Genomic DNA, 15516 nt, shown 5'->3' with positions numbered 1-15516 from the left:
TGGATTCAGAATCATGAAAACCCCCTAGTTTGACACGTCACATGCTACTTAAAGGTATATTCAGTGATTTCACTTAATTCAAATATCACTTTTTTCCCCCCTTTCTTTTTGATAATCCTCCCTACTATATAGTGTGCTGACAATATAAGGAGTTCCTCCCTGTCCCCAGTGAGCCCCTGGGGTAAAAGAAACCCTAGTTTCGGTTTTGCTGTTGGCCTGTTGCACTTTCCCCCACTGTAGAGCGTGTGCTTGTTACCGGGGCGGACCGGGGGGGTTTGCAAATCACCCAAATCACTGAATGCTCCTTTAAAGCATAATGAAATTTAGAAAATATTGCCTTATAATAGGTTGTCAATGGTGGCATCTTGGATTAAGGCAAATTTAGGGTATTTGCATTGAGCAGATTAGGGTAGATTTTTTTATCCTGGCTAGTAGACCTAATGTCCTGTCAGAATCAGTTGAGAAACAAAATAAAGCCAACCTAAGGGGAATTTCTTTCTTTAATTACTGGACTTGTTTTTCTCTCGATCGGCCGATATCGATCTTGTGCGTAAGGGGAACATTTTAATATTTCCAAAATTATGTCAAAACCCATGTCAAAACTGTTCCCGTGTGTGTGGGGAGGAAGGGGAGAATGTTTAGGCCTGTCACAAAGATGCAAAACGATATTATACTATATATCTGATTGACCTTTATACCACTTTTATATAAAAGATTGGGTAAATCGCAGATCACCGATCGAGTCATTTGGAGTGAATATTGGCCGATCTAAAGCACCTCTAATAAATATCAATGCATTGTTAACCTCTTATTAGCCCTATTCAAAAAAACGTTACACCTCTGCTACCTTTTGAACATTTCTGAAAAAAATGTCAATGGAGATCTACAATGGTTTGAAATTGAAACATGGCACATTTCAAAGAACTTTAACATGCCCAAAATAGGGACACAAGGTTGAAGTCATGCTCTTATCCAGCGTGACTTTCAATGAAAGACGTGCTTACCGGTATCTTTCACCACAATACTTTGTCAGTACGCCTAGGTACTACGAACCAGACCTGTAATCTTTCAATTATGGGGCAGTCTGGCTAGTCTCTAGGTATGTATTTAAAACTCTGCTACATGTCTTATTTTATTTTTCAGAGTAAGTCTGTAATGCTCAGGAAACAGCTGGCCTTCATTGGACACTGTAACAGGTTTCTGTGCCAAGTGAAATCTGTACCCCTCGAACGTCATTAGAAAGATAGACAACTTCAAAAAAAGCACTCGGGTTTCCATTAGGTTAATGTAAAGGTAACAGCATTAAGATGTATCTTTTTCCACCTCGTGTCATGTAACCCATCCTTGCCCGTGCGTCGTTATGACTGCTCGCTATCGTTCTGGCCGTCTTCCTCAGCGGATGTCGTAGTCGTCTTCGTCTCACCTTCCTGACATTCACTCACCGTGCAGAATCATTGTCTCTTCTTTTACCCCTCTCAGGTTCTCTACCAGCAGTTCAAGTTCTTCCTCAACCTCTACTTTCTTGTGGTGGCCTGCTCCCAGTTCGTGCCATCTCTGAAAATCGGCTATCTGTACACATATTGGGCACCTCTGGTAAATGCTCTTAACTTCTTAAGGTTAAGAATAACCTTCAAGTGTCCCTGTTGGCAGACCCTATCATCATGTGATCATATCACCATCTGTCTGTGTGACTGGCTCTAATAGTCTGTCTAATTGTCTGTCTGTCGTCTGTCTGCCTCTGTCTATCAACCATATACTTTATACTGAACTTGCAACTGAAATGTTTAAAATAAGCGTAAACTAATTTGTGTTGCATATTCTGTGTCGCCCAGGGCTTTGTGTTAGCTGTAACGATGGTGCGAGAGGCTGTGGACGAGGTGCGCCGTTACCAGCGTGACAAAGAGATGAACTCTCAGCTATACGGCAAGCTCACAGTGCGAGGTTAGGATAAGAAGAACAAAAACACTCTTATCTGTGCTCTCCCTTATGACTGTAACCCCTTGCTGACATTACGGTAACGGATATTCAAGTGTACAGTCAAGCTTTTCCCCATGCAATTAAGGGACGACACTCAAATGGATCTACACTTGTAACAAAAGTCATTCCTCTTGCTGTAATTGCATTGATTTGGTTTCCCTGTCTCCAATTTCTCAAGACTGTATGATCTAAGATCCATCCCTCTGTTGAATGTGTGGCCAATTCCCAAGCGTAATATCTGTAACAGTGGCGGCGAGGGATGTAACTTTCACACTACGTGTGTGTGTGTGTGTGTGTGTGTGTGTGTGTGTGTGTGTGTGTGTGTGTGTGTGTGTGTGTGTGTGTGTGTGTGTGTGTGTGTGTGTGTGTGTGTGTGTGTGTGTGTGTGTGTGTGTGTGTGTGTGTGTGTGTGTGTGTGTGTGTGTGTGTGTGTGTGTGTGTGTGTGTGTGTGTGTGTCTGCATGATGTGCCTGTGCATGCGTGCATACTGTATACAGTATTTGTGTGAACGCACACAATAGAAGAAAGCACATACAGAGGTAGCTGTTATAGAACTCTGCATTCATGCATGTATTAACCCTACTTTAATCCTGAAGACAATTCTTGGCTATATTGTAGAGAAGATTATAGTGTAAAATAAAAGTATTATCTCACTTTTATATCACTCAACCTAGACAAGCAAAACATTCCATTTTCCTCCTCTGTGAAATCACAGCCTTCATTCAAGCATGCTCTTCAGCCATAACCATTTTACAGCGGTTATGTCCTTAGAGCATATTGAGTCGATATAATTGAGAGTGACCCTATGTTCCATTGTTTTAGTCCACGCCTGACAGTGGGGATCAAAACAGAAGGGTATTACATTTGCATGGGCGAGGTACTGTAATTGATCTCTCTGAAACTGGAGGGAGAAAGAGAAGAACGATATAAAAACAAGGTTGTGGTTTTAAGAGTCAGCGTCATTTTCAAGGACCAGGGATCAATAGCTGAGTTTCATTTCACCACCGTTTAAACATTCAGAGCACATCTTATGAGGTAGTCAATCTGCTTGGAATGTGTCTTCTATGGGAATTTAAGATTATTGCCCTTTTGTTTCAGTGCTCTCCCACATTCGTTATTTGTGAGGAATAATGCTCTCTTGCTTTCCTCTCCAGGTAAAATTCAAGTTAAGAGCTCTGATATACAAGTTGGAGACCTCATCATTGTCGAGAAGGTGAGGCTTCATGTTCATGTTTTAATTTTGGCCACTGGTCAACAAGGCTCAAGCCAAAGTTCTTTCCTAGACTAGTTGAAGTACTAGTGTTTTGGTACTTTATCTGCCTGGACTGTAGGTTTAAAAAGACAAAACTTGTATATTGCTTTTCACATTCACAGTCATAAGGTTGTTATTTCATAGGAAAAATACAATATTGAATATATAACATGCAACATATTGACCAAGCACTTGGTTACAGTGTGAGAATACACTTATGCAGCGGTGATCTTTAACTTCAACTCAGACGATGTGAAATTTCATTACATTTCCATCACTGTGTCTTCCAAAGAGGCTTGAGATAACTGACTCTCCGTCACTCTCTGGACAAGGTGGTGACCTTGTTCAATTATTCAGGATGATTCTAAGGGTTGTTGCTACTGTGCTCAATAGCTTTTTGTTTTGTCTTTTGTGCAGAATCAGAGGATTCCTGCCGACATGATTTTCCTGAGAACGTCTGAGAAAAATGGTGAGTAGGCAATGAAAGAGAGTGAAGCAGGCTGGTGGTAGTGGCTAGAAATCATATTGGAGGATCATAGAATTAGAAACAGAGTTTTGCACCCGATGATACTACCAATGTTTAGACTGATATTTTAAAAGAAAAAGAAAGAAAAAAAGTGCCCAATCTTGAAATCTATTTTAAAAACTTATTTAAAACTAGATTTGATTAAAGTTTGTATTTGAGAGCATTTAATGGATAAAAGAAGATAAAAAAGAACAAGCATCTATACTTGCATGACACTAGTGCTGTCAGTGTACATTGTGTTGAGATGTATTGTTACATTATAGATCAGCTATTTTTGGATTGTTTTTAAAAGGTTAAACACAAAAGTCAAATCATGTCTCAATTTGAGTATATCCAAAATAGGGATTTATTTGTATTCTTTATGAATGCATAGTATGAAGACTAGAAACCACCTGACCAGATCCTTGCAGTGACTAATGATGTGAATTCCATGTAGTCAATGAAACTCGTTAGATTGACACACCTTATTTAAGGGGCACGAGGTAACTGTTCATCCATCTCTGATCTGTCAATATGCATGACAGACTGCTGATGATGTCTTCATGAGTTGAACACACACACACACACACACACACATACACATACATACACACTATTTATTACCAGTAAGATGCCCTGACGCCCTGGCCCTGAAGGGCGAGGTTGCGTGCACGCATCCGCCTGGGTGACGGCAGACTGCTGGGAGAGCGCTGGCGTTTTGGCATGGGGCGTCAGATCAACATATATATGATCTGCATATCCATATATGCAGATCTAGGTGATCCATGTTCTCCATGTATCCAGGGTTTGATGAGGTCAGTGTTGTGATCTTCATATGGAGACGGCCATATATGGAGCGTCGACCATATATGGAGAAGGCCATATATAGAGCGTCGACCATTATGGTGGTGTGACATGTCATGAGGCGTGATGCCACGAGGCGTGATGGGCTGACAACCATATATGGAGGCGTGACCTGACTGACGGATGGACGGGTTTTACAGGTTTTCATAGTAATAACCTGCGACCTACTGTTGCAATGTTACATTTATACACGCTATACATCAACAACATTTTCAGTTGAAAATACATATTTATCAGTATTATCATGAACCTGTTCGATCAATCCTTGTCTTCCTCTCTGTCACACACGCACACTCATACACACATGCACGCACACACAAACACAGGAGACACACATCTCAGCGAGGAGGAGAGGACCTGTCATCGGCAGCGGAAGGAAACCATGAATCATCCTCCTTGTGATAATGTTTTCCATCATACTTAACTCTCTGGGGACCATTTATACCTGCCCTTTGACCTCTCTCTGTCAAATAGTCACTCTCATCCATCAGTTTCATATGGAATATTACCTCCGATCAATACGGGTCATGACTGCTGAGCATTTATTGGGCTCTTGTGTGCACCTCGGGTGGCCCTCACAGCCACAGGCTCTATGTACTGTTATATGACCCTATGTCAATTAACTACAGTAACATTTCCATATTTGTATCTGGTACATGTGTTTTAATGTGTAGCGTATGATTATATGTCATACTTGAGCAACTCAATTGGTGTATGATTGCATGTTGCAATTCTTAGTTTTATAGCTGATAATCATATAATACTGACATACAAGGAATATTGAAACACTAAATTTAATTTAGAATGATCTGCAAATGGTATTGTATACCGCCTTTATCCATCCTTTGTTGTCTCCACCAGGCCGAAGGCATGGGGAGAGAGTATGTTTTGCACTCCGTCCGTGTGTGTGTGAGTCCGTCCGTGTGTGTGCATCCGTCCGTCTGTTACCAGCTAATCTCCGGCACCGTTAACCTGGTCAAAATTGTCCAGAACGGCCTGTTATAGCGCCACCAGGAGGCAGACTTTGGTAAAACACATTTTTGGATATTACTCCTCCAGATTCTGTCCAAAAATCCCGGAAATCGTTACACATTATCTTCAAGATGGATCTGTCCGATATTTCATATTCCATTCTAATTGGCTAACATTGGCCTTCCAAATTTGCAGGATTGGCCCGTTTTGAACAAAAAGCCTCAAATCATGAATGCAGTGTACAATTTACATGAAATCTTTCACAGACTTTCCTACTAGGCTGAGGAATATATCCCACCCTTTTCACATTGGCTTGTTATAGCGCCACCAACAGGTGGATTTTTGCAAAACACATTTTTGGAATAAAATGCCTCAAATCATCCAATTAGCCTTTCACTAAATCCCACCCCAAAAAGCGATAGTCCAATGCCAATCCAAATAGTTTAGCAACAGTTGCTATGCAGGTCAAGCTTTCTTTGCTGCTAATGTGCCTATTGGACAAGGATGGGTTGGGGAGAGACTTAGTGAAGGGCTAATTGCCATCCAAGGTGTAAGAAGGCCATTTCTTCTTTTCACATTGGCCTATTATAGCGCCACAACCTGACCTGTCTGTTTTTTTGTGCTTTTTTTCCAGGATCGTGTTTCATCAGAACAGATCAGCTGGATGGTGAAACGGACTGGAAACTGAAAGTTGCTGTTTGCTGTACGCAACGCCTTCCAGCACTAGGGGTAGGAATACAGTAATAATAGCTGAAGGAGGGTTATTCTACCTATAACATCTTGTGTGTGTGTCTCCAATGTACTCTATTCATCCAATTCAAAAGCTGCTATGGCCAGATGGGGCTACAAAGCCGACCCAACCATCTGCGAATGTGAAGAAGAGGACCAAACGATGCAGCACTGCCTTGTCTGCCCCCTACTACCCAACCTGTGCAGCTTAAAAGATATTGAATATTAATGCAAAGGACTGTAAATAAATGGCAAACTGTCTTCTAAGTTCTAACCACATGCTTCAAAGACACGAAAAGAAGAATGTACTCAAATCATCAGTATTACATATTTATGATATAAATACAATATAATACAATTCATATGGGTAAAAAAAAAGGTAGTAGCATCAAAAGGTATATTTATAGATAAAGGCAGTGGGTAGAGTGCTACTACCATGGTGTTCAAAGGTGTTACAGGTACCCTGACAACTACTACAATGGTTATTGCATAACCGGGCGGGGCATGCATTCCCCAACTTGCATCATTATTAAGTACTGATGCAGTTGGAATGAGGCCCAGCTAAGTAAAGCTATTATACGATTACATAATGTGATTACACAATACATCATATAATGTAAATGTATACAAGTTTGAGGGAAAAAATAGGTTGCTTTAGAGAGTTCAAAACTTACACAAGAAGAAACTTGAAAGATTGTGCTCAGTAGATTGATTTAACCGTGGCCTCGATTGGGACCTTGTCCTCTGATCTTTGGAACCCAAAAGCTAATCGTCTATTTTTGGCAGCCTCCTGGTCATTCACAAGTTAAATACAAATATGTGCATATTTATAATATTTGATTTTCTTCAAACTTGGTGAGAATTATCTGTAGGCTGTCCCGAAAAGGTGTTTTTGGGGTCAGAAATCTCAAAGATCAAAGTCACAATTAAGGTCAAGGTCAAAAACAGGACCAAGTTTGAAGAAAATCAAATTAGACAGACTCGGGTAGGTAGGTAGGTATTCGGTAAGGATAGCCATGCTTTATGGGAACTAGCAATAGGATTGCTATGTCTGGCATCAGTCAGATTGTTTTATGTAATTACTCTTAACTGTAATGAACAGTTACAAATTATGAATACTTTCAAATGACTCAAAAACCACAATGAAGTGACTGAATGATAATACAAATGTATTTGTAACACATTTTATTTTTTACACAAATCCCAAAGTGCTATATTGCATAAAAGTCAATAAATTCAGATGAATGGTCAGAGACCATCCCCAACTAGAGGTTCTCTCAGGTGGTTAGGGAGGGAATTCCACAGCCGAGGAGCAGCTGATCAGAAGGCGCGATCCTCCATGGTGAGGCGCTTCGTCATGGCAAGTTGATAGCAAGTTGATGTTGCTTTATCTCTAAAGCATCAGTCATCAGAGTGCAGTCAGCTCTGAGCTGTAATGGAAACCCAGACAGCAGGAACAACTTAGACCTTGACCGTAGCTTCCTTTAACTGGAGGAGATACTCAACACTTTAAGATTTAAGATTTTTTTCCGTTCCCACTTAATGTGATCACACAATTAAAGTTTAAGTAAGTAATTTGATGATTGAGGACTAACATCCCTATACGGTTTCTAGTGGCTTAGTGATAGTGATGGATGTGTTTCTTTCGGTCTTTAGTCAAAGCCGCCACATGCCATGTTGTCATCCTTTCAACCAGGGTTGCTCTGATATCCATAGTGGTATCACATATCAGCCTAATCCCTGGCTTGAATAGGGTGTTGGCATTCGGCATTTCCCCCAAATACGAATGTCTGCTAACAAGACCCACTTATGTCATGTCAGATATCAAAGCAAAGGTTCTGTGTGGTGTTATGTCTTGGCAGTGTGTAATACACTGCACCAGTATCGGCAGTGGAAAAGTCTCATGATAGTGTCTTCCTGGTAGCAATACTAATCTATACAAGGATATGCGGTCATTGTGATATCCAGGGAAATAATACCATCCATGTTGTTGGATCCATAGAGTTGTTAAGCATATCTTGTAAATTTGATTGGGTTCTATTGAACTTCATAACAATAATACAAAATGTCCATACAAAAATCTGTGACATTTTGTATTATTGTTTTTGTTTTTTGTTTTTTGTTTTTTATTTTATTCATGAAAACAACTTGTACTTGTACTTGTACTTGTATTTGTACTTGTACTCAATATTGTCACATTACCAAATTTAAGCCCAAATAGAAGCACTAGTGAAACAGAAATGTCAAATCTCTGTCCATGTCTCTGCACCTAACACGGTTCTGTCATGTCTTTTTATTTTGTCATCAGTAAGGAGTTGGAGCAACCTTATTCTCCATTGGGGGCCCAGTAAAATTATCCCCCCCCCCCCCTCCGCTCCAACTCTAAACCACTTTGTCCATGTTCTCACCAGCACTACACTATCTGAGCATGACTGAAGGCCGCCTGGTGCTGCAGAGGCTGCCTGCCTGGCTGAATAATTTAATATTTACAATCAATTTTTGTTGTGCCACTTGGGAGTGAGAGCTGGTGTTAGGTGTTCAATGCTTGACAGGGTTAAAACTGCAGTCTGACACATTTTGATAACAGGAGGAATGAGATGATGGTAGAGTGATGTCATATGTCTCTTGTGTTTGTATTGGCTGAAGGAATTGTTTTGATACTCTGTTTCCCCTCTAATTCAAACCCATCTCCTTTGGCATGACTACATAGAAAAATATGCATACAGTATTCACCAACAAAAACCCATTGCCAAATGTTATAAGCGAATAAATCAGCACACCTAAGGCAAAGGTTTGAATTTACCTCCTGTTGCCATTTGTGGATGCGTATTGTTTACTTCTGCTTTAAATGATCAGTGATCGCTATTGAACACTCATCTCTCATTTCCCGTTGTCCCTTAGGACCTCTTCTCCATCAGCGCCTATGTCTATGCCCAGAAGCCCCAGCTGGACATCCACAGCTTCGAGGGAAACTTCACCAGGGTAGAGTGACTCACTGATATGTTCTTCTCCTCACCAGGAAAAGAACAATTCTTAAAACACACATCACACTTCATCGAATTGATCGAAATTAGAAATTGACATGACTGATGCGTATCGCCGCAATGTGTTGACGAATGGCAACAATGAGGGCTGTGTGTGTGTCCGTCTCTCTTTGTTGGGTTTCCGCTATCTCCTGCAGGCCGGCCTCTTACATCACAGGCAGGTCCCTTCCAGCTCCGTCGCTCCATCCATGCCTTCTCTTTGCTCAGTGAATTTTCCTTTTCCTTTTTTTTTTATTAATAGCAGATTAGCGTGGCCCCCACGGAGAGGAGAGCCCCAGTACAAAGACGGGCTTTGTGGCTGGTCTTCACTCTTGGCCACACACCAGGCTTAGTGAGCGAGCACTTCCTCCTTCTCATTCATCCTCCGCGGCCTTCTTTTTGCATAACGTGTGCTTTTAGTCCGAGCAGGACGGGGGTTGGGGTGTGGATGAGATCGGGGGGGCCTAGGTTCCCACAGACCCACAGCAAATGAACATACCTTATTTATGAGGATTTTAGTTTTCCGTGTTCTTTTTTGTCTCTTATTTCTTTCTTTTCTCTCGCCGTCTCTTTCTTCTTCCTTCCTTGAGAGTGATCTTGCCAGTGGTGCGTCTTTGCTCCCCGACTGCCTCCCTCTGCATTCAGCATTTATGAGAGCCTTGGTACAATGCCAATGTCGGGGCGGTCAAGCATTCTGCAAACCTGCCATTTATTCTTCATGCTCCTCTTCCCATGTTTTAGTGGGATTGACAGGATGTGGGTGCTTAGGTATCATAATTATCATATCAGGCTGGCAATTTGAGACGAAACTGGAACCCGTAACTCTGCAGTCTTGACTCAAGCCATTTTCAGCATTTGTCTTTATTTAAGAGGGGAAGGGAGCTGGGTTGGTTAAGTGCGTGTGTAGTGGGGGGTGAAACAAGATGCTCTCCAGGGGTTTATTTATCACTGAAATCTCTGCTCACTCTTCTCTATGCTGTTTTTAAAAAGGCAGCCTGTATCTCCGCCCAGAATCTACTGAGTTGTATTGATAAAGGATGTGCGGTACCACATTGCTATGGCAGTATTTGTAGTGTCAGGTGCTTGTTCTGGATATTAATGATACACAAGTAAAGGTTGCAAGTGTTCAAGCTCCATGCTTGCCCCAATCCCATCTAGTCATGATAAATGAAACTTGGTTTGTTATAGACCATAAACAGTTTACTACGGTATAATACTGTAGTATGTTACAAACTTACACCAACATTTGCCAAATAAATGTTGACTTACAGTTGACGTTATACCTCAAAATAACAGCATAATTGAGAATAAAATAAACTCTTTTTGTGTGGCTATTCTCTGCAGGAGGACAGTGACCCTCATATCCACGAGAGCCTAAGTATTGAGAACACGCTTTGGGCCAGCACAGTTGTTGCATCTGGTAAGTACAGTAAATGCAAAGTAAATTGGCTAACATTCATTTTGGGTCCATAAATGTGGACCCTGGCACCCAGGAAGCATCATAAAATGTAAAGCAAGGCAGGGCAGGGCAGTTTTGATGCTTGATGTTTTGTGGAAAGCTATTTTAATTGTCTTGTGTTGAAATGTGCTATACAAATAGACTTAAATACTGTAGGTTTGAAAAAATAGATCTACAAATCCACAACACATTGTTATGCAATGTCTTGGTACTTTTGAGATGATCTACTTTGTACAGTGTATACAGTAGGGCTTAAGTGGTTAGTGGCACTTTATTGTTCCATCATAAAACTGGTAAGAAATTCACTGCAACTTCATTTTAGTCATCCAGCGTACGTTGATAATCCCTCATTTTCCTGTCCCCGTTTGTGGCATGTGTGAATACCGTATGTTATGTAGTGTGGACCTGAAAGGTATAGGCAAGCTTCACACCCATCTCACCAACACTGTTCATTTATTGTACTGATGATTAAAATAATTCTGACTGCGACATCCAAGCTGTGTAGATACCCTTTACTGTCCAGTCCCATGACATTAAACCTTGATGGAGGTTGGCCCTGAAACGACTATCCGCACTTTGGAAAAACTCTCCAAAATGTACGGTTGAGGTAATCCTCCTCTTTTAACTACCGCTAAGCGATTCCCCACAGAACGCTTGTGTCAGTTGAGAGTGTGCGACACTCACAGCGATGGCCACACCATTGATTTGCGGTGTCCCACTCCACCCTGGCCTGACCTTGACCAACACACACACACACACACACACACACACACACACACACTACTCTCTTTTTCTTTGGCACACATACACACACTCTCAATCGCTCTCTGTGTTACACACAAACTCTGGGTCTGACTTGAACACCTGACATCATCCTTTGGTTGAGAGTGTCATTGTCCTCTACAACTGTCTCCTTGAAGGACACCTGATAATGTTCACAGTGGTGTTCTGTGCCTATTACTCTGAATGGTCTGGATCGCTATTGGATTCATTCTCTTATGAACCGTGTGCGTCCAGCTGTGACAAGAGGCTCAGTTGTTCGCATGTTTAAATGAAAAGGCTTCACCATGCTGTGACACAGACCATTTGTCACATGTTTTCATTTTTTCTTTCTTTTTTTACACCGAGTTGGGAGTCAAAGGGAATGATTAATTACTTTGTAGTTACTTTAAAACTATTCTCTTCTCTTCTCTTCTCTTCTCTTCTCTTCTCTTCTCTTCTCTTCTCTTCTCTTCTCTTCTCTTCTCTTCTCTTCTCTTCTCTTCTCTTCTCTTCTCTTCTCTTCTCTTCTCTTCTCTTCTCTTCTCTTCTCTCCTCTCCTCTCTTCTAGTTTGGGGATTCCAGGGTCTGTATTTATGTTTATTAGTACCCTTACTCCCCCATTAAGCTCGTTTAATATTAATGACTCATTAATCCTTTGTAATAAGGCCACCTTAATGAATCGGCAAATAAAGGTAGTAGCATATTGATCTGGTTTTATGAGCTTCCATGGGATGGGTTGAAGGTCTGGGAGCCTAAACGTATTTAAGTTGTGCCTGACTGTTGGGTTGAGTGGCTATGAAGGAGAGCTGCCTCAGCCTTATTGTGTTTCTTCTCATGCAGTTCATCTTAATCGACGTGTGTGTGTGTGTGTGTGTGTGTGTGTGTGTGTGTGTGTGTGTGTGTGTGTGTGTGTGTGTGTGTGTGTGTGTGTGTGTGTGTGTGTGTGTGTGTGTGTGTGTGTGTGTGTGTGTGTGTGTGTGTGTGTGTGTGTGTGTGTGTGTGTGTGTGTGTGTGTGTGTGTGTGTGTGTGTGTGTGTGTGTGTGTGTGTAATGTGAGAAAGAGAGCGCGGTGTGTGTGTGTGGGGTCCAGTTAATGAGCAGCATTACTTTCCTTGTCTCCGTCCTTGGCAGGCACAGTGATAGGGGTGGTGATCTACACAGGCAAAGAGACCAGGAGTGTACTGAACACGTCCTCCGCCAAGAACAAGGTGAAAACCTTTTTGTTTTGCTACCTATAGACAAAGACAGTCACAACCCTCTGTGATTCCATGAGCATTGTTCACAAATATAATTAATGTAAGACTGTTTTTCACATGATTAACCAAGGATAACAAACCACAGAAAAGGGTATGACAGAACTTTGAATCACCTCGCAAACTATTGGCATACTGTATGTATATGACCAAAAAACCTGATAACACAGATGCTCTAAATACAAAGTACTGCTGCACTACACAGTGTTCTTTTCCCATAACGGTACATTTTTTACACTTTGTTCAATTAGCTTTTACAGTATACTGTAGATGGCATTTACACCATGGTCATAGTTTTGGGTTGATTACATGGTGTTTGCCTAAATATAAAAATGCCTCTGAAATGCAACTGAAGCTATGCCTGGTATAAGGCTTACATTGTTTTAAGCGTGTTAATTTATCTATTTGTAATTATTGCAGTGTACAAATGTAAGCGTTAAACAAACACTGAAGATTTTTCTATATAGCACGGTAGCACACTCAAAAGTTTTCTTGCCCCCCCCCCCCCCCCCCCCTCTCTCTCTCTCTCTCTCCCTCTCCCCCTTGTCTCTAATCACTAATCAATCACTTTGGTGAGGTGGTTTTTTAACCTTGACTTTCCAGATAAAGTTGGACCTGTCAATGCAAAAGGTCGCTGGCAGACGCTAATTAACCAAGAGGGAAATTAACTAACCGAGGATTTAAATGACATTTTCAGCCCGAAAGTTAATCCCGCAGAATCCCCATCGAGCGTTTTGTCCCCCAGATTGCAAGGAGATTAATGAAAATGTGCTACTGCGTAAATATAAGATTTTACGTGGAAGATCGTCAGTTCAGATAGATACAGGTCATCTGATAGAGTAGGATGGAGGGAGGTTGTGTTCGAGATCTGGATGGCACTGTTTTGGCAATGTTGTAAGACTATCCCTGCCCATACTATGACATTGATAAAGTTTTGCACGTACCTTGTCTACTGTTCTAAAGCTCTCATGGTTGTGCAGTGACACAGGCGCATGACTGCGGTGCATTAGTTTATTTATTTATTTGTTTTGTCTTTACACGACACGAGTGTCTTTTAATAAGAATGCTGATGTGGCCGGTCGAACGGCAGTGGGTTGTGGGGGTGGGGTTCGGGGGCAGCAGCGTTTTGTATAAGCTCCGTGGCTGAGAGGAATTCAATATTTCAAGGAGATGATGTCAGAAGTGCCAATACTGCGACTGGAGATTGTGTGGAGAAAGTCAATACAGTGCGGCTAAAGTCACAAGAATGTTTTGGCCTCATATAATCTGTTGTGACACCGGCCAGGACAATGCCTGCACTTGATCTATCCTACGGGGCGTCAAGAATAGATTCACTCTTTGTCTCAATATTGTTAGACAGACCGCCTTCAAAGTAAAGAGACAGGACAATGTTATTTGGCCAGAAGCTATTCTTAAGCATAGATTGACTGTTTGAAGTTTGACTTCGTTGTGATAATTCTGATCTCCTCAGATTTTCGTCACACCTTGAATCAATATGAGTTTATTTCACAGATGTTCTTGCTCACAAGCACTTTACTCTCTGAAGTCATATTCATGGCCCACGGCAGTGATTCTTCATCTGAGTTCACACACATGCGTAAAAATACTAGCGGCACAGGGACATTGACTCATTCCTTTCACTTTTAATGAGTCGTGGGATAAATGGGCTAAAATATGCACTTTTATTCATTGATGGTCTTTAGGTTGAGGTAATTGAGTCCTTTTTTTCTCCTTGTCTGAATGAATAATGACTTCATCTGATCCTCAGACCTCGGCAAGCCTAGGAAAATTTGGACCGGCCATTGTTCATGCAAAAAGGGGATCCCTCTGTTTTTCAGGCATGGCACTGTTCTCTCTGTCTTCATTTTTCTTCGTTTTAATCCTAGCAAACCCCCTATTTTTCTCAATACCTCAAGCATGAACCATGTAGCGAGGCACCAGGATGGGGAGAGGTGCCCTCCCAACTCCATCTCTTACTCTCCACCCCTTCCCCCCTTGCTCTGCTACTGAGTGAGTTTGAACAGCGACTGATAAATCAGTCACTCTCCCAGCTCTCTGGGGAACGTTGGGGGGGCTGGCTGACCGGGGCTGCAGGCAGCGGAGGAATTCTCCTTTCTGCTTTTGATACGTGTTCACTCCCCTCCCCTCCTTTTCAGAGACGTTCCTTTTATTTAAGTGGGGGGAGATGTTATGTTTTGGTGTTTTCCTAAGCGTGGTGTGTCAGATGAAAGGCCTCTGTGTTTGGGCCTTCGCTGCAAACACTGCCAAGGAGAGGGGAAGCGCTCCTCTTTTGCCTTGACATTATTTTCCCACATCCTTCATTGGATGGGAGCTGTACTCGAAAACTGAAGAAGAAAACTCTGACCCTGGTACTTTTTTTAAGAGGGTTATCTCAATATGGGAACTTTTCCACATTCAAGCCCTTTTGACCAGCTGTTGGTGTTCAAGGAGTGTGACAGTGATTTAGTTTGTTTTTTTTACCAGGAGAAAGAACCATAATAAACAAATGTCTTTCACGCTTTGCTGCAGAGAAAAACATTTGTACATTTGTGTAGTCTTTACTCTTTACCTAGCAATGTAAGTTTATTAACTTTGAAGGCAAAGACAACTGTTGTTAAACAGTTGGAATATACAATGAATCAAACATTTTACTCATCATGTGTTCACAGATAATATGTAGTGTGTCTGTTGCCACATGTTACCCCTTCCTGACCTGGGAT

At 41.6% G+C, this 15516-nt stretch overlaps 1 protein-coding gene across 6 annotated transcripts in view; it reads left to right on the top strand.

Annotated features, from left to right (window-relative positions):
- The window catches only part of atp9b (ATPase phospholipid transporting 9B), a 47869-nt gene that overhangs the window by 8337 nt on the left and 24016 nt on the right, over nt 1-15516 (top strand). For all 6 annotated transcript variants that reach the window (XM_079522377.1, XM_079522376.1, XM_079522379.1 and 3 more), the window contains 8 exons: nt 1480-1593; nt 1833-1941; nt 3132-3190; nt 3647-3698; nt 6205-6299; nt 9201-9281; nt 10667-10742; nt 12675-12751. In XM_079522377.1, the coding sequence (XP_079378503.1) occupies nt 1480-1593; nt 1833-1941; nt 3132-3190; nt 3647-3698; nt 6205-6299; nt 9201-9281; nt 10667-10742; nt 12675-12751 (663 nt within the window). The remainder of the gene's footprint in view (nt 1-1479; nt 1594-1832; nt 1942-3131; nt 3191-3646; nt 3699-6204; nt 6300-9200; nt 9282-10666; nt 10743-12674; nt 12752-15516) is intronic.

This window comes from Electrona antarctica, assembly GCF_951216825.1.
Source record: "Electrona antarctica genome assembly, chromosome: 15".
Classification (NCBI taxonomy): Eukaryota; Metazoa; Chordata; class Actinopteri; order Myctophiformes; family Myctophidae; genus Electrona; species Electrona antarctica.
Note: the sequence above shows the minus strand (reverse complement) of the source record. Positions and strands in the feature narration are given on the sequence as shown.